This window comes from Sminthopsis crassicaudata, chromosome 4, assembly GCF_048593235.1.
Source record: "Sminthopsis crassicaudata isolate SCR6 chromosome 4, ASM4859323v1, whole genome shotgun sequence".
In the NCBI taxonomy this organism is placed as follows: Eukaryota; Metazoa; Chordata; class Mammalia; order Dasyuromorphia; family Dasyuridae; genus Sminthopsis; species Sminthopsis crassicaudata.
In genome coordinates this window covers 365787063-365806843 of record NC_133620.1, presented here as the reverse complement: position 1 = coordinate 365806843, position 19781 = coordinate 365787063, and the positions used below count along the sequence as shown (strand labels likewise).

General features: G+C 36.8%; 1 protein-coding gene across 11 annotated transcripts in view; it reads left to right on the top strand.

Moving 5' to 3' along the window:
- Positions 1–19781, top strand: part of TEX14 (testis expressed 14, intercellular bridge forming factor) — a 196480-nt gene that overhangs the window by 164123 nt on the left and 12576 nt on the right. For 8 of the 11 annotated variants that reach the window (XM_074261938.1, XM_074261933.1, XM_074261932.1 and 5 more), the window contains 7 exons: positions 1166–1247; positions 4388–4469; positions 8278–8331; positions 10238–10365; positions 10877–11088; positions 15605–15707; positions 17529–17603. In XM_074261938.1, coding sequence (XP_074118039.1) covers positions 1166–1247; positions 4388–4469; positions 8278–8331; positions 10238–10365; positions 10877–11088; positions 15605–15707; positions 17529–17603 — 736 coding nt within the window. The remainder of the gene's footprint in view (positions 1–1165; positions 1248–4387; positions 4470–8277; positions 8332–10237; positions 10366–10876; positions 11089–15604; positions 15708–17528; positions 17604–19781) is intronic. The other 3 variants (XM_074261936.1, XM_074261931.1, XM_074261928.1) reach the window with 1 other exon arrangement.

Below are 19781 nucleotides of genomic sequence, written 5' to 3'. Positions count from 1 at the left end.
CCCCACTTTTTTGTCTTTGCTCAGTTTGTCTCCCAAACATGGAATACACTCCCATTATCACTTCCAATTTTTAGGATCCCTAATTTCCTTAAATGCTGAACTCAAAACACATTTTCTGCATAAGGCTTTTCAATACACACACACACACACACACACACACACACACACACACACACACACACACACACACACACACACACACACACCAGCTCCAATCTCACTAAAATGCTTTGTTTGTTTTGTATTCATTTTTACTTTATTAGAGACTTATTTCTGCTTTATAGCAACATAGGTAGTATGATGCTATTAAAAAGTTGTACTTCTGTCTCTATGAGAAGCTTGGAAGTCAACAGAGGAGCTTTGCAATTTCCTAAGTTCAGCCTATTCTTCTCCAGTTCAACTCCTGTTCCAATTTTCTGTTCCTCTGTACTGCTTGTTGTAGGTATATGTACTGATGGAGAAGTTCTTAAAGAGTAACCATCCAAATGTGTATCATAATTTAGAGGGTAGGCAAGATTTCATTCTCTTGATCTTTCTTTTGCATGATGAGGGCAATGGAGAAACATGGTGGGTGTGAGCATACATATAATCAGTGTAGAAATGAGAAAACAAAATAAGATTTCATCAAAGAAGAGAATTACAGGGTAGTGACAAGGGATAAAAGGAATCTTGGTTGCACTAGTGGTACTCACTGTGTCAGGAGACGACATTCAAGGCTTTGGATTCCTTGTAGCTCATTGTAAAACATGGACAGGAGTTGAGCAGGATGGCTGGCAGCGATGGGTTGTAATTTGTATTGTTGGAAAGAATACCTAAATCTGTAAATTCATGGATCCACTTTCAAATCTGAGTATATTTTGCAGACATTTACCTACAGCATATGTGCTTGCTCTTAAGTAGAATGCAAATTCTGGGAATATTCCATTTTTGTCTTTTTTCCTATAGCCTGGTACAATTTCTCAAACATAGTAAGTACTTAATGCAAATTCTGGAAATATTCCATTTTTGTCTTTTTCCCTATAGCCTGGTACAATTCCTCAAACATATTAAGTGCTTAATCAATGCTTGATTGATTGAAGAATAAATGCTTGCTGAATTGGATTAGACTTAGTTAAATTAGGGGTGATATCTTTGTTGCTTTTTAATAATTTTATTTCCTTTGCAGACTTTTCATGAAGAAAGTGACTTGGAAGTCACACAAGAAGTCTGTAGTGTCCAAAAACAAGATTCTGGTAAAATGTGGTCAGGTCAGAAATCACTTATTTTTCTCCTATATAATGTCCTTTCCAGGTTAGAACTAACAGGGTGATTCAAATAGCTGGATGCAAGAAAAGAAATTATAACTTTTGATAAGCCTTTTTTAAAAAAAATATCCCAGTCTTATAGGATTGAGAACAGGAAGAGATGTGCCAGATCTAAATGTAGTCCCCTAATTGAAGGTGTGGCACACACAGCTAGCTGTTCTTGGATCCCGGCCTCTTCAACTCCCAGCCCAGGGTTCTGTTCAGCACAACACAGCCCTTTGTTAAATCCTATGTCTGACCCTCCTCTTCAAGGGCATTTGGTGACTTGTCCAAAGCTTCATGGACAGGAGAACTAGGAACAAAACAACATATCCAGAATTTTTGTTCCTTCATCCCAAATAAGTTTCATCAAAACTGGTCTTTTGCATGATGCTTTATTAAAGAGTGGCATCAGTTCACAGCATAGACATTTGAATTTTTCATTCATTTCCAAAGTTTATTTGAAATCAATTTTAAATTAGCCTACAATCAGCAGCTTGAGTCATGGAACTTGTTTTACATGCATGAATGATTGGTTTTAATACAATTATTTGTATTAATGTCCTTCAAAGGTATGAACCCTCCCCACTAATAGATAGATAGACATACATATACATGTATGTGTATGTGTACATGTGCATGTTGTTATATATATATATATATATATATATATATATATATATAAAAGATACATATGTATGCCCATGAGCATTCTTCAGTAGGCCTGAACAAGGAGTAGGATGTGGTTTATAAATCTGTTCTCTTCTTCCACCCATGTTTCCTATTCCTCTACCTCTTACCTCTGAGACACTTAAAAAATTTGACAGTTCTGAGTTGAATACCTTTTCACAGATTACTGCTTGTTTGTGCTTATTAGAAGGCAAAAGGAGCTAGCAGGTAGAAATAGAAAGCTAGGGCTGCCCCTTTCTTTATTGTCCTTTTCCTCTTTTTTTCATTCTTTCTCTACTTGTTCCAGACATCAAGTTTTATAATGTCACTAATATAAATTAAGTTTTAAAAACAGCATCAATTGGATTTTAAAATAAGTTCTGAAGGAGGAAAACCAAAGGAATAAAAATTCAGTAGTGAAATTTTAGGTGCTGGGATAGAGGAGAAGGAACAATTCCAGTTCCTTAAATTCCCCTCAGGGTACATCCACCCCAAGTATGGATTGCAGAATGGAAGAAGTCATTAGTTGATCACTGCCTTTTTAGTACAAACAGCACAGCAGAACAGGCCTGTCAGAAATGATGACTTGCTTTGACTAAAATATATTTGAATGTCCTGCCTTTAAATGACTTTCTAGTTGAAAGTCTCCTATTTGATATTACACACTAGTGCCATATAGCATGGGACAGTGAGAAAAGCCTTGGTTTCCAAATCAGGTTCAAATCCTGGCTGTTGCTTCTTTGTGACTTGGAGCAATTATGAAGGTACTGTGTTTCAGTTTTTTCTTTTGTAAAATTTGGGAGAGGAGGACATGGAGAAGGACTTCTAGCTCTAAATCCTAAAATCTTCATTTCAAGTTGTAGCCAAAGAGGAGAGTAGATTGTTACATTAGCTGCTCAGGTGCTCCAGCTGCAGCATAGCATAATTTAAAAAGGCCTGGACTTGGACCTAGCCAAACTAATTTTTACATGTGACACTTTGTTAAATGAATGGAATGGAAATAATGCTGGATTTGGAAGGAAGGGACATAGGTCCAAATCCTGTCTTTGTTACTTATTACTTATATAACTATAAGCAAGTGACTTTCTCTCATCTCATTTTCTACATCTGTAAAAATCAACAATTTTCTACAATATTCATAGATTTCAGAGTATTTACTTGGAAGAAGCCTTAGACAGCATTTAATCCAGTTCCCTCATTGTATAGAGGAATAAATTTAAGGCCAGAGCTTTCCTCATCCATGGGATTTTGTGAAGAACCAAGACTCTAAAACTCCCTTGGCCTGGGTAGTATTTGGCTTAAAATTTTAGAACCAAAGAATATTAGAGCTGGAAAGTACTCCAGAGACATATTGATCTATTCAACATTTAAACTATTCTAACATTTACACTGCTTGTAAAGATTATTCATTATTCTAGTCAAGGAATTTTTCCACAGAGTAATATTTATTTATGCAAGTTTCCTTGTTAAAGGTCTCATTTCTAAAATATGTAGAAAACTAGTGCCAACCTTGAAATCAGGAGAACCAGAGTTCAAATCCAGCCTCAGACAACTTAACACTTCCTGGCTGTGTGACCCTGGACAAGTCACTTAACCCAATTGCCTCAGGAAAAAAAAAGTAAAATATATAGAAAACTTATTCAAACTTATAAGAAGAAAGCCATATAAAAGAGTGCAAAGATAAAAATATACAGTTTATAGATGAAGGAATACAAGCTCTCAATAGCCATATGAAAAAAATGGTTTAAATCACAAATAATTAGATAAATGTAAATTTGTCTTCACACTCATCAGATTGGCCAAGTTGACCAAATGGAAAATGTAAAACCCTGCAGAGGCTGTGGGAAAACATGTTTCTTTACTATTTTTGGAACTATGGACTGCCCTAGCCTTTCTGGAAAGCAATTGGGAACTATGCCCAAAAAGGAATTAATTTGTTCATAACCCTTAACCCAAGGTGGTCATTACTAGGTCTGTATCCTAAAGGGAACAAAGAAAGAGAAAGAACCCCAAAAAACCTTATAGCAGGTTTTTTTTGGTGCTGACAAAGAGTTGGAAAGTGAAGTAGTACTTGTCACTTGGGGAATAATTGGACAGGTTATAATATATAAATGTGATGAAATACTATACCAAAAGGAATGATGGAGATGGTTTCTGAGAAAACCTGAGATGGCTTGAATAAACTGAAGTGAATAGAACCAGGAGAATAATTCATATAATAACAGACAGTATTGTAAGGATAATCAACTCTGAAAGACTTAGGAACACTAATCAACACAATGATCAACCCCAGTTTTAGAGAACTCATGATGAAATAGGAAGGTGGAAGGAGAACATGAAAAGTAGAGAATCTGTGGATCTGAAATTTTTAAAACGACAACGATGTAAAAAATTATGCACATGGAATCTGATGCTACATTTTCTTTTTCTTTCAGGTGGAGAAAGATTTCAAGTGATTGAAAAAATCCTTGGAAATAAGTCTGAGTGTGTAACAGAACTTCAATTCACACCCATAAGGTTTGAGTTGTTAAATGTCTTAGTAGCTTCTTCATAATCAAAAGGAAACATGAAATGCCTTTGTTCAAAATTCTTAATTTAGTATTATTAGGACCATCCTACTTTGGGTAATACTTATCATCCTTTCTTCTTGATGAGGTCAGGGAGCCAAATGATGAGGTGTGAGAATTGGGGTGGTCCTGGTCAGAGGCACAAGTAGGTCCTATGTGAATGAATTTTGCAAATCCAAAATCTGTGTGGCAAAAAGGGATTTATTGGCACTGAGAAGCCAGCTTGCTAGAAAGACAGACTTCTTAATGGACAGGAAATATAGCAAAGCTAAGTGTACTGAGATTATCTTCAACTGTGGGCAAGGTTCTATTTAGGATATCTGCAAAGATTCGGGGTTCAGAGTTGTCTTTTATTAGCCATCTGATTCTTAGGGCTTCAATTCAAAATTTGTAATGTTCTGTTGTCTCCAGAAACTGCCTATTGCTCTCTGGGAGGAGATCTGCTGTCTCAACTAGATCCCAGACTAGACTCTTCTTCCTCCAGAGAGCCATCCCAACTCTATCCCAGAGTAGACTACTCCTTGCTCTATGTTGTCTTCTTTTATCCTCCCAGAGAATGGGCGTGTAAGAACTCAAGGGATTGTGGGAAAATTACTTCAACCAATGAACTTACTCCTTTTAAAGGTTGTGTAAACTCCTTATCATATGTAAACTCCTCCTCAGAAGTTCAAAGGGGTAAACTCCCCTTAAAGGCCAGAACCAAAGGTATGAACTAGAGAATTGTTAAGTACCTTAGCACTTAGTAAGAACCTAACAAAAATTGAATGAGATTCACTCAGTGTTGACAGTGCCCGGGGCCTACATCTCCAATTGAAAAGAGATCACTTATGTTGGGAATTCGGAACTGGGAGTGGTTCTGGACCAAAAAAGGGTGCAGACCATGACCTTGGCTATGATCTCCAACTGAATGAGATTGCTTAATTGGCTTCCCTGAAGGGTAGGGCTCCTTCAGAGGAGAGTTTGAAACAGTTTCAGGGTTCACCCCCATCATTTTCCTCTAAAATACTGTTTACATCATTCTGAAGTTATCTATTAACACTAGTTACTTAACCCATTTCTTAAGGTCTCAACTTTGTTCTCCATAATTGGTGCTGTTGGATAAACATCTGCTGATCTGTAAGAGAACAGTATTTTTTTCCACCTGGGTAATAGCTTAATCCAATTCATTGGTTCAATCATTTTATATATATATTGTTGTGTTCTTTTCCTCTAAATCTGTGAGCAGATCCCTTGGGGGCAGGTTTCTTAGGGAGCTTCTGGAGGCAGCCTTAGTTTCAGTTCAGTTCCAATAATCACCAAATGCAGCCAGGAGTTAAAGTCCAAATCCTTTATTATGTCCTTCAAAATCCTGAATCTTTTTCTGTGCCCAGTTAGCTTTCTTAGAGGCCTATCTCTCTCCTTGATTCCCGAGAGCTCTTGTCCAAATGTCTCCAACCAGCACAACCGTGGAAATGGGAATGAATCAGACTCCACCTCCAAGAGTGTGGGATTGTGGGTTTCTGCGTTATGAATCTCCCAGAAGTCAATCCTAGTTCTGAATCTCCTGAAGTCCATGAGCAGGCTTTTCCTTTAGACTTGTGAATCTCCCCACTGAATCCTGGCTCTGAATCTTCTCTCAGAGAGTGGACTTGTCCTTTTATGTGCTCTCTAAAGGTATGAAGTCTAATGTGAACCAATGAGTAAACTCCTTTAAAGGTATGAACTAAGTGCATAAGTACCTTGTAAGAATCATAATGTGTGTGTGTGTGTGTGTGTGTGTGTGTGTGTGTGTGTGTATGTATGTATGTATGTATGTTATTCTAAGTTATTGAGGGAGATTAAAAGATTGGTTCATCCATTATATAACACATAAGTATATATATATGTTCTAAGTCATTGATTAAAAGATTTAGGATTCTCTCCCCCTGATAAATTAAATTAATCCAATAGGGACTGTGTAGACACAATTAAAGTACAAGTATAGTAGTAGGTTGGTTGCATATTTTACAGTACTATATAAGAATAATATACTTAGAGAAGGCTTTATAGAAGAAATGTCATTTGATCTAGGCACAATGACTGAAGCATTGAATATGTAGAGGTTTTTTTTTTTTTTTTTTTTTGAAGATCAGACTGGATCAGGCTAGGTTAAAAACAAATTGTAACAGGTCTTGATTGTCAGAATAAGTGTAGTCTTTATTCAGAAGGCAGTAGGGAAGCATTTAAGTGATATATAAATTAATGAAAATCATTTATTAAGCACTTAAATACATGTCCAAGCACTGTATCCCCAGTTAAATGCTACTGTTACAAATACAAAAGCAAAAATAATACTTGCCTGCAAGGATCTCTTTTTGTTTCCTTTCTCTCTCTCTTTTTTTTTTAAGTAATAAGAATTTTTTTCCTTTTATTTGCCCGTCTCATTCCTTCCCTTGTCCCATTAAACAAAGGAAAAAAAACTACATTCTGTGTTTATCATTTCTCTTGGATTTTTTTGTGGTTCATCATTTGCATTGCTCAGAGTTCTAAAGCCTAATTATTGGTAATAATTGTATGTGTCATTCTCCTAATTCTATTTCTTTTGCCCTGCATCAATTTATTTGTCTTCTCAATTTCTTCCAAACTGATCCATTTCATCATTTATTTTGTCACAGGTACATAAATTTATTTATTTTAATATTCCAGAATAGAATTTTCCTTCAGCTTTCATCAAAGCTACATCAAAAAGAACTGCCTTAAATAATTTTGTACATATAGATCCTTTCTCTCTTTCTTTGATTTCTTTGGGATATAGGTCTAATCGTGGTACATCTGAATCAAAGTATATGCATATTTTGATAACTAGATCAAACTGCTTTCTTGAAGATCTGTTCTACCAAAAATGCACTAAGATACTTGTTTCAAAAAACCTAAGCACCATTATTAATCATTTCCTCTTTTGAGCTCACATTGTAATGGAAGAAACAACTGAGAGGGGAGTAGTGGTCAGAGAGGGGCCTTTGTGGTACAGAAAGTTACCTGGACAGTGAATAAATGACATATTCCATACAAGATTGGTTAGAGAAAAGAATATGCTGGTGAGGCAGTTATGATGAGATTGTCAAGGAGGTGGTTGGAGGGTATGGAATAAAATGAATCCTCTCTGGTGCTTTTCAGAAATAATGTTCCTAGAAAGGCAATGATCAATTAGATGAAATTAAATAAAAAATAAGATTGCATTTGAATTTTAAAAAATCAACTTTACAAGTATATGATAATGGCATTCAAAAAAAGCTAATGTGATCTTAGACTGCATAAAGGTAATGTAATATGTTGAACCTTGGAAGTAATGAGGCCACTGCAGGAAAGATAAAAGGAATAGGAGCTTTGTTATTAACTACTGGAAGAACTGCCATGGGGTAGGGTAATCAGACTTGTTCTGCTTGATCCCAAAGAACAGAATCAGGAACAATGGGTAGAGATTACAAAAAGATAAATTTAGACTGAATGTAAGGAAAAACTTTCCAACAATTCTAATCAAACCCAAGTGAGATTGGCTACTTAAAAAGGCAGTAGATTTCTCTTGTCTTTAGGGAAACAGTAGATGACGCCTTGTCTGGTGTCACATGGTGATTCTTGTACAGTTTAGAATAGACAGCTACTAAGATACTCCGAGATTTTATATTTTGGTAGACAGATCAACCTCAAAAAAATATCAAGTAATTTACTATTGGTTTAATAAATTTAATAATGCTTTTAGTTTATTTAAATTGATTCAATAAATTTCTTCATCTTTTCAGTCTTGGAGAAGAAGAAACAGAAGAATCCTCAAAAGAATTGAAAGAGAAGGATATGTATGTTGTACTTTTTTCTTTCTTTCTTTTTTTTGCTGAGGCAATTGGGGTTAAGTGACTTGCCTATGGTCACACAGCTAGGAAGTGTGAAGTGTCTGAGATGATATTTGAACTCAGGTCCTCCTGACTTCAGGGCCAATGCTCTATCCGCTAAGCTACCTAGCTGTCCCCTAGGGTACTTTTTTCATAAAGAAATTAATCTCAAGAATTTTATTAAGATGGGAATATTTTATAATTTTTCCTAATCCATAGTCTCATATATGAGTATAGAGCCTCAAGCTTTAAGATAGTCTCAAAACCATTAAACTCCAGGGCTTTGGAACATTATGTATAATGTCATACAATATAATTTGCATTTAAAATGGAACTTTCCCTCCCCCCCCCCTTTTTTTTTTTTTTTTTTTTTTTTTTTTTTTGTTGTTGTTGAAAAGGAATGGCTTTTTGGGAGGGGAGAAAGGATGCATTGGGAAATACAGGTAAAGTAAACATAAAAGCAGTCTAAAAGCTAAGAAAAGAAAAAGAATCATTATATCATTCTTAATGTAGCATAATTAATAAGAAAAAATTTGTCGTAAAATATGGTTTTGGTGTGAAGACTCCAATAATGATGCAAGTGGTTGTTTCTATTTATGGAGGTCATTTTTTTTTTTTTTTTTTTTTTGCTGAGGCAATTGGGATTAAGTGACTTGCCCAGGGTCACACAGCTAGGAAGTATTAAGTGTTAGAGATCAGATTTAAACTCCGGCCCTCCTGACTTCAGGGCTGGTGCTCTATGCACTTCACCACCTAGCTGCCCCTTATGGAGGTCATTTTAAAGCTAAAATTTCATGTTTTATTCTAAGCTGCTTCTTCACAGATTCTAGTGTAGCTTTTATAAAGTGTCCTGACTCCAGCACTATATACTAGCTGCTTGACCTCATTCAAGTCACTTTAAACCTTTTTGAGCCTCATTTCCTTTCTCTAAAATAGATATAATTACACTTTATATTCAGTTTGAAAATTCACTAAACATTTTAAATAAGCACCTTTTGTGTTCCAAGCACTAGGCTAAGTGCTGAAAATACTAATAAGAGAAAAACAGTTCCTGCCCTCAAGGAGCTAATAATCTAATGAAGGAAGACAATATTCAAAAGGAGGCTGGGAAGAAGGGCACTTCAAATTCAGTCAAGATGTAAAAGAAAATAATGATCCAAAAAGCCCAAGGTTCAGCCTTCTACAAAAGAGTGAAATGTTCTGCTCTCTCTCTCACAAGCTGTGGAAGAGTTATTGAACAAGTGATTATGCTTGTAATTTTCCTTGACAATTAGCAAAACAGAAAAAGTGCTAAGGTTAGAACCAGAAAACTTGAGTCTGAGTTTCAGTTTAGATGTTTTCTAGCTATCTGACTGCCTCTCTGAGCCTCAGTGCCGTCTTCTGTAAACTAGATATACAATGCTACATGCTGCTTAGGGTTTTTGTAATGAAAGTAATCCACAATCATAAATCAGCATATAAGTGTGTTAAAATAATTATTATAATTATTATAATTATATACATAATTGAAAAAAATAATTATAAGTGATATAGTATAGTACTTTGTGACACTGAATAGTTTCACTTTTGGGAATGAAAATAATACTGTGAATAGTATAAGTAGGTAAATAAATATACTTTCAGATTTCTAGAAAAATAATTTTTTGGGGGCAGCTAGGTGGCGCAGTGGATAGAGCAGCACCAGCCCTGAATTCAGGAGGACCTGAGTTCAAATCTGGTCTCAGACACTTAACACTTCCTAGCTGTGTGACCCTGGGCAAGTCACTTAACCCCAGCCGGGGGGGGGGAGGAATTAATAGAAAAATAATTTTTTGGTGGCTCGGTATTTTTTTTCTTTCCTAATTAATTTAGTGTTGCATTTTCAATTCTTTAGATCGCTGGTAGATATTCAGGAGTTGTCCAGTATTTCATGGGAACAAGGATGCTCTTATAAGGAAATCCCCTGTAAAACACCCAGAACAAGTCATGGACCAACCAGTGTCAGCACTCCAGTCAGCCCAGGTAACTACAAGACAGATTTCTCTGAGAACTAGTCCACCCATGGAAAGTCAAAAGTTAGCCATGCTTGGCAAGTGAGTTCAGTTGCTATTTTGTCTCTGGCATTTGAATATTCATTTATGCCAAAGAGAACAGAGGTAAGACTATAGTAAAAATTTTAAGATGTGTATTCTGGAAAGGGAACTATTTCATTAAGTTCCCAGAGCAAATTTTACAAATGCCATTGTAGGGATTTGCCAAAAGGTAATGTACTTGCATTTAGGATTAGGTGCTTTTTAAATTTTCTTAAATGTTGGATTTCTAGTTTATTGTACAGCTGATAATTTTCCTTTAATCTTATCTAATTTTTGGTTTGTTTTTTTTAAATGTAGTATTTGAGCTCAGACTGGACTATCTGGTATATTTAATTCCAATACCAAAAGTACTCAGAACCTAGCCAGGGTTCAAAATCCATTATAACTTCCTGTGAGAAGATCTTTTATTAATAACTGTGCTGACAATTCTTTTTCAATAGCAGAGGCAGCTTCATCAGTCATCAATCTGTGTAAAGACTGTTCTGAAGGGAGCTCTTCCCAACCTAATATCCAGGAGACCTCTTGCTGGGACAGCCAGGAGTCCATTCGGACAGTATCAAATACTTTCATGACAGCCAGCCATGAAAAGGGCCGGAGAACTGATTCCTTTTCCTTCCCCTCTGAAATGCCTTCCTTTGGACTGACAGACCATGTAAGTAGGAGGATTGTATATTTATTGAACATTGTTATACCAAAGTCAGACCTGGCTTCATGTTTTTGTTTTTACTTTTTCCTATTAGGGATTAGAAATCCTGCCTTTAAGTAAAATTACCATTAATTATCTTCTAGTCATTCTTTCTCAGGCCTGCCTCCTTAAGTTTGAAAAGCAGTAGAAAGGACGTGTGGCTTGTAGTTTCCTCGGATCTAGCCTCTTATGCTTATGATATTCTTTTTACCTGAAATGCTCTCCTTTTTTCTTTTCTTTGTTCACATTTTACTTCTCCTACTAGTCCTGCCATCTCTAGGTCCCAACTCCATAATAAAACTCCCTTGTTTATTCCAGCCCTTACTTAACCTCATCCTCTCTGAATTCATCAATCATGTACTGGTTTTTTTCCCACATCATTTAGTTCTTGATTATAGCTAGCTATAGCTTCAGTGTGATGAGGGGTGAACTCTGAAACTGTGTCCCCTTTAATCTGTAAAAGATTTCCTGTCTCAGGCCTTCCTTTGGGAGACAAGTTAAGTGGCTTCATTCAATTGGAGATCTTGGTCAAATCACCTTCCATTGATCTTTTGGGGGTAGTCTAGATCCCCTTCAGGAAATTCCCAAGACTGGGGAAAAGCCTTCAAAATGATTTTATTCAATTGGAAATCTGGACCCAATATTCTAATTGGGTGGCTTGAAATTCCAAGAGAAGTACTCTCTTTTCAACAGGAAATCTAGGCCTAGGAGCATTGAAAACATTGAAGGAATCTCATTCATTCAGGGAAAGTCCTAGCCCCAGACAACTCTGAACCCCATATCTCTGCAGAAATCCAAAGCAGAATTATGCCTTGCCAAGGAACCTCTCTTTTTAGCACAGCTTCCTGCCAGGACTCTTGCTCACTGTGAAAATACCCTTTTCTTAGTGATAACCTTTGTTATTTCTCTGACAGGACCTTGCCACTAAGGAGTCTGTCTTCCTAGCAAAGCTCGCTTCTCAGTGCCGATAAAAATCCCTTTTGCCATTTAGACTTTTTGGGTTCTTGAATTCTTTCATGTTGGACCTGTGCGCCAACTAGAGGGGATTCCCCACCTTGATTCTCACATCAATTCTCTATCACTAGAACTGCATCAAGTGGAGCCAGGATCTCTTTGACATTGATACCCCCTCCATTGGTATAGAGCCACACAGAGACATTAAGTCCTCATCCTTTGTCTCTGACTTTGGAAAAATCCTGAAATTCTAGCAACTTGGAGTTCACTGTGCTTAGTGTAGGGAAGTTTACAAAGGCAAAAACATGGAGCTCATGTTTTGCTGGGCAGGGAAATGAATGAATGAATGAATGAAGCATTTATTAAACACTCTGCAAAACACAGTCCTAAATGTTGGGAATATTAATAGAAAAGAAAAACAGGCCTTACTCACAGTTTACTGGGAGAGAATACATATACAAGATTTCAGCTACAAGTCAGGTGGAAAGTTCTGTCAGTCAGTAAACATTTATTAAGTGCCTCCTATGTGCTAGGCACTGTGTGCTTAGTTCTGGGGGATACCAAAAAAAGGCAAAAGATAATTTTTGGCCTCAAGGATCTCACAATCTAATGAGGGAGACAAATTGCAAACATATATACACAAAGCAAACTATACAGGATAAATAAAAACTATATACAGAAAATGATCAATGAGAGAAGGCACTAAAATGAAGAGGGGTTAAGAAAGGGTTTCCTCTAGAAGGGGGGATTTTAGTTGTGACTTAAAGGAAACCAGGGAGATCATTAGGCATAAAAGAAAAGGGAACATTTTAGGCATGAGGGATGGCTAGAGAAAATGCCCCTAGCCAATTGATGGATGCTACCTGTGAAATGACCAAAAAGTCATTATCGTTTGAGGGAGGCAGGAAAGAAAAGTGGAAAGGTAAGAAGGGAGCTAGGTTATGAAGGACTCTGAAAGCCAAAAGGAGCACTTTGTTTTTGACTTAGGCAATAGAGAACCAGGGGAGTTTATTTAGGGGATATGAGGCATTCAGACTTGTGTTTAGGAAAATCACTTTAGTGGCTAAAGAATGGGTTGGAATGGAGGGACACTTAAGGCAGGCAGACCCCATGAAGCAACTGCAGTAATCCAAGTAGAGCAGTGGCGGTGTCAAAGATATCTATTAGATATATTATGGACTGGAGATGTAAGGTTGGAAGTCAGTAGAGAATTTAGGACAGGAGGATTAGCTAGCTGGCAAAATGGATAGACATCCACTCTGAAGTCAGGAGGACTTGAGTTAAAGGCCAGCCTCAGGCACTTAACAGAAAAGAGGGCTCAGAACCAAACCTGAGAGAAAACCTATGATTAGAGAGTATGATCTGAAGAGAGTCCAGCCAAGGAGAGAAAGAGAGAGGAGTAGTAAGATATGTAAGAGGAAAATTAGAAGAATATAGTGTTCCAAAAACCTAGAGAGAAGAAAGTATCAAGACAGAGAAATGATCAACAATGTCAAAGATTGTGAAGAAGTCATAGGGAATGTTGTCTGAGAAGCCATTGGATTTTGCAACTAAGACATCATTAGAAACATTGGAGAGAGCAATTTCTATTGGAAGACAGATTGTTAAGGGGTTAAGAAGAGGGTGAGGGAAGAGAATAGAGGTCAGTTGTGGACAGCCTCTTTGAGGAGTTTAGATACAAAGGGCAAAAGTGATGTGATAGCTGGAATGGAAGGGGTCAAATGAGAGTTTTTTGATGATGGGGGAAACGTGGGCATATTGGTAGATTTTATCAAATGATCCAGGAAACAGAGAAAATGGTAAGTGAGGATGACAGAGGAGCAAGTCCATTAGTGGAGATAGAATAGAATGGGATCCTTTGAGCAGATAGAGAGGTTAGACCCATCTTACCATGTAAGATAAGAGTGAAGACGAAGAGAGTGGCAGAATACAAGCCACAGATGGTAATGGGCTAGAGTCATAAAATTTTTTTCCTATTGTTCACTGTTCTAATTGTGTCTCCTCCAATAAATTATGAGTTTTGAAGGTAGACCACATCTTATTCTTCCATATTTCCTAATTATATTATAGGTCACATATTTTATATTCAGTGTTGGTAGTTTAGTCAATCTCTTTTAATATTGCTTCACTGAGTACCTATTTCTGTATTCTAGAAGTCAGTATTGACTTATTAACCCAGTAAAGTAGGGTTATTTTGAGAGTGTATAGTAAAAAATTGAAAAGGAAATTGATCTACTTTTTCTACTGTCCACAATTAGAGTCATTTGTTCTCTAAATGAGTGATTTTGTGGTTAATAAGCTATCATACACAAGAAAGAAACTACAGACCTCAAACATATATCTTAATGAGGTTTATTAAAGAATATTCTGTGTAGTCAGCAGAGGTTCAGGGAAGACTGGAATGGTTTAGGAGTGCTATGATTTATTTAGGTCTTTTATTTATTTTGCAGTAATTGTCAACTCCCAAATAGCTTTTGGGGTTGCAGCACCAATAAGGTGTCAGAATGATAAATGATACAACTGCAGCACCTCAGAAAGTATATTAGCACCAGAGATAAGCCTACCAGTTTTCCCTTTTTATATTAAAAAAAATGATCCTCTGCTCAGATGCTTATAGTCTTGTTTCAGGTTCTTGTTCCTATATTCCTAGTAATTTTGGGACAGTGACTAGCTAAATGGCATGATATGGCATGGCAAGCATGGGAAGCACTCATCTTTTTTCTCAGCATTTGGAAATCTATTAGTTCTAGGAACTGGAATGCTATAAAAAGCTGTTTCATTTAGTCTGAGATAAATGCTTTTGATAATCTGGAAACTTTAAGAGATCTTCCCAGTGATTTAGAAGGAAAATAAAAGGCAAAATAGTAACAAGCATTTAATTTTCAAGGGAAGATATATGTGCATGGGAAACCATGCAGAGTATCTTAAGGAATTTTTCTTTATTTTCTAAATAACTTTTTTTCCTTGTCAAAAGAACTGACCTGGATATTGTTCTTTGTTGGAGGAATATAGAGCCTCTGCTTGGAAGAGTTTGCAACTTTGCCTTGAGAGTCTGTGAATGAGAATATTGACACAAATTGGGAGAGGGAGGAGCTTCATAAAGATTCTATTGTTCGAGAAACTGTGACCTTAACTTAGCAGTGTAGTTGTATGTAAATGTAGATGCATGTATTCATTCTTCAGCAAGAAATATCAGTGTGTTTACTTTCAAAGGGGAAAGAGAGAGCACATTTTTAACCCATATTTATACATATGATAACAAGTATTGTGGAAATTCACAACTATAGGAAGTCAGATGTGATGGGATGTGATGAAGTAGTGTTGAATATGTTATCACCAATGCATCCCTGGTATTTAGGCACTGGGAAGGCTACTCCTTAAAAAAAGAAGGATAAACAAGTCTGCTTTGAGATTGTCCTGTACAACTTGTGATAATTTGAGTTAAATCTTGGAAGTATCCTTCATGGATTTATTTATTGTATTTATCTCAGTATTTATCATGGTACTAACGCTATGTTTCTTTGATCAGTTACAGGATAATTTGTCCACATTCAGTGGTCCTTCTATCATCAAGGCCAAAACAGAATCTGTGAAACTATTTCCTGCCACTCAGCAAAGCAGATTTCATAAAGGTATTGTTTAAACTTGAAAAAGTGCAAGACAAAGTACTAAAGAATACTAAAGGCATTCTCACAGTGCCTGTCCTTTAAAATAATATTCTGCTTTAAAAGACTGGAGTATTTGGTAAAGCTGCTTGAAAATTTACTGGGATGGATGGGGCTTTTGTGACCTATTAGGAATTTTTTTATTATTGTTGTGAATTGGCTTTAATTAGAGCTGCTCCCACAGGACAGTGACCTGGTAGATGTTTGCTAGCCCTTGTTCATCCCTAGTCAGTTTATGCTAAACTGCTTCTTTAGCAGTGCTAACTTCAGAGCTAGCCTTAATTTCAAAGTAAATCTTCTTTTCTGTTCCTCAAGGACCCTTGAGAATGAATTTTCAGGAGGGAGAGGCACCTAGAACCTGGGAGATGAAGGGCATCATTAGCAATGACAATAATAACTCATAATTCTGTAAAGGGAATTTTGTTTATGTAGTGAAAAGGCATCTGACATTAGAATTAGAAAGACCTGGGATAAGGCTCTGGCTGTGATACATACTGGCTGGGTCACCCTATGCAAAATTCCTCAGTTCAGAGATCCTGAAATCCTCCTGTAGCTCTGTTGGACTAGAGGTCAGTAAATAAATCAAGAGGCAAGGCTATGAGATAAAAAAGATTATCATCAACTGAAGGGTAGTTGCCAGGTGGAGAGCAGAGGGAGATAGAGATACATAGAAGATTTTAGCAGTGTTAGGACAGACAGCAAAAGGCAGTTTTTCAGGTAAGGCTGTTTCCTTATGTGGGAATGTGGGAGGTTGAATAAAAAGGACAGGATTTCAGATAACTGGGGAGAACAAGAGGGAGAACACTTAAGCAACTTTGGGGTTGCTTGAGATCAGGTCTTTTGGGGGAAGAGTGTTTCCTAGTAGTTTCATTAGACCTTTTTAGGACTAAGATAGTAGAGGCCTCTCTACAAGATGGAATCGGTTTGCCTTATACAGATTTGAATGCCACTTTTCCTTTTTTATTGTTTTTGGATTTTTTTGAGAGACAATTGGGGTTAAGTGCCTTGTCCAGAGTCCCACAGCTACTAAGTATTAAATATCTGCAGCCAAATTTGAACTCATGTTTTCTTGAGTCCAGGGCTGGTGTTCTATCTACTGTGTCATTTAGCTGCCCCAGCATGCCACTTTCCTTTGACCTCTAAAGCTACTATTTCTGAGATGTTTCCACCAAATTCCCAGTGTCCAGGTTTTGTACATTTCCTCCACATTTAACCTCTCAATGCAAATTGCAAAGGAGGTTCTAATATGCATTTATAGGAATTTTCTGTGTGAAATAATAAACCTAGTCCCTCCCACTACTTCCCCTAACCCCAAACCAAAGGCCTTCCTCACAACAATCCTATAAATTAAGTCATTCATGTATTACCATCAATTGAGGAGGACAGTGAAGATCTGGGAGGTTAAATTACTTTCCTATGATCACATGGACAATAAAATAGTAAATATATGGGACTGAACTTGAACTTAGGTTTCTTGACTCTCATTTAGCACTTTTTCTACTACACCCTGACAATTCAAAAGTGTCTGCTCTGGAGTATAATAACTACTCCCACATGGTCTATATGAGTATTAACTAGACTTTCTTAAGAAAGAGATTCTTTTTCTGTTGTTATCTTATTGTTGGGCCATTCATTGAGAACATAAAAGTATAGGTCTGCCAGATTCTGGATAAGACTATGAAAGAGACTAGTGTCAACAGAAGTAACATTTCAGCTTGACTCTTCATTCTTTGTTAGGACCAGGAAATTAAATTAATTATTCTTTCCTTTTTCTTTTTAATTTTTAAGAGAGAACAGATTCTCCTTCACTAGAGTATACTGATGAACTACCTCCACCTTCCCAAGAACTCCTTGATGAAATAGGTAAGGGAAATGGAATCCAGAGTATGGTATGGGCCTCTTATCCAAAAGGTTCCCTCTTTAGCAGGGAAAGAGCTTACTTGCTGTCTTCACATTCCTGCAACTCAGCCTCATAGCCTCTCCTATAAAAATTACTATTGCTGATTCCTGAAGTGGCAGTATATAGTGAGACTCGTATTTTCTAATTATGGCATTATGCTATGTTCTACAGACTTCCTCTATCCCATTTCTTATTTGAAAAGACCGCTACTGATAGAGTGGTATATAGAGTGGTGTATGGAGTTGGGTTATAGTTAATAAAAATGATCATTTGGTGGTGAAATTTCTTCATTGGACTTGGGCCATATCATATTCTCAGGTCCTCTTACTCTTGGGGGCTTTATCCCACAGTAGCTAGGCATTTAAGAACTAGGGCCAGCTATCTGTGATACATGGTGACTTCCCTTCAGGGTAGGCTATGACCAGCTGTGCTCCATCAATTTCTCATAGTGCATCTATAATCCTAATCCCAATCCCAATTCATATGCCTTGCTTTTATTCATTTTATTATTATAGTAACCACAGTTGTTTAAAGTTTCTGAATGAGAAGTAACATATCAAGTTGAGTTAGTGGTCTAGCGATCAGCTTTTCAGGAATTGAAAATTCATTCTCCAGAGAACTCAGAGAATATAAGGAATGCATCTGGGTAAGAAAGGGCCATATTTGCCTTGAGCTTCATACATAGATGATGCTGTATGAAATGGATTGATAAGAGAATCACTCCTCGGTGCCTGGGTTTCTAGTTCAACAGCCATGGAAAAGCCAACTGCTTTGAATCTTTTTGCTTTTATGCTATGACAGAGCACTTGAAGCATAAAAGTGCTTCTTACTCAGTGTTTGATGAGAATGGGTCCAGTTACTATGATCTGACATTAAATGGTTAACTGGATTTTCCTGAAGACTTTTCTATAATGGAGTTAAACTGTAAGCCTGTCTTAAGAATCTATGCAATAGACCATCCCATAGGTGAAGTCAGGATGGGCCTAAACTAAAGTGTGAAATTTATTTTTTAAATTCTCAGCCTCTTTGTTCTATTCTCTTAAGATTCTATAAGATTTTGTGTTCCAAATTTTTTCTTACCTTCCCAAGACTGCAAGCAATCTGATACAGGTTATCAAGTACAATGCTCTTTGTTCTCTTCTCTTTATCCCTCCCCCATCTTTCAGATACATTAGTTTTGCCCTGTCAAAGTATACTCTCGGGAAAGCACTCTCAGTCATTTTACTTGTGTGAACTTAAGGTGTTCTCTCTTCCAAAGACATTTGTGTGTTTAATCTTATCTCTTTTCTGCTTAACTATGATGAATTTGTAGAAGAGATTTGGAGGGAGATGGTCCAAGAAGCTGTCCCCTAAATCACACTATAAAAGAGGTTGCCTAGATGTGTCTACTTAGAAATCTTGCCCTTGGCTGGGAGCCCTTTACAGCATGATCTTAGTACTTTACTCTAAATCAAATAGCACATGATGTGTTCTGTGTAAAAATCTAAGAGAGAGAGGTTCCAGTGGATAGCCTTGCCTTATATAAATGTGATCTGATCAGATCAGATTGTAGAAGGTCACTGGGCCTTGAATTATGTTCTCAAAAAATCAGTGCTCAGTATGAGAAGATTTTGTGTCCATGGGACCGAGACTTAAATTAAAATGTCTTTCTAGTCCCCATTGTTTTTGGCTATCTTAGGGCAGGACAACAAGTATAAATGATCTGTCAAGCTGCCTTTGCCCTGATGTGCTACTACTTATACCTGAAGAGATTCTATAATATTCTCTGATTTTTGTATGAGTCCAATTTGGAGTCTAGAACATTCAAGGAGGAGAAGCTGAAGCTTGAGGCAGCTCTATCTGTATGGAGCATCATCAGTACTTAAGTGACTAAATGATAAGTGCTTTACTAATCTGCAAGAGTCTTTGAATTTTTGACCGTGATCTAAAGCTTTCATGCTTCTAAAGTGTTTTGATGTTGTCTATGTCTTTAAAAAAATTTAAAAGGCAACTAGGAAAATGAGCTTGAGGAGGACAGTTTGATTTTCTGGAAATTGAATGGGAGAATAAGAAATACCTTCCTGAAACAGAAGAATTGAAAAAAGCAGTGTATTAAATATTATAGATTATACTAACTCAACATTAATTTTTTCAGCTTGTTT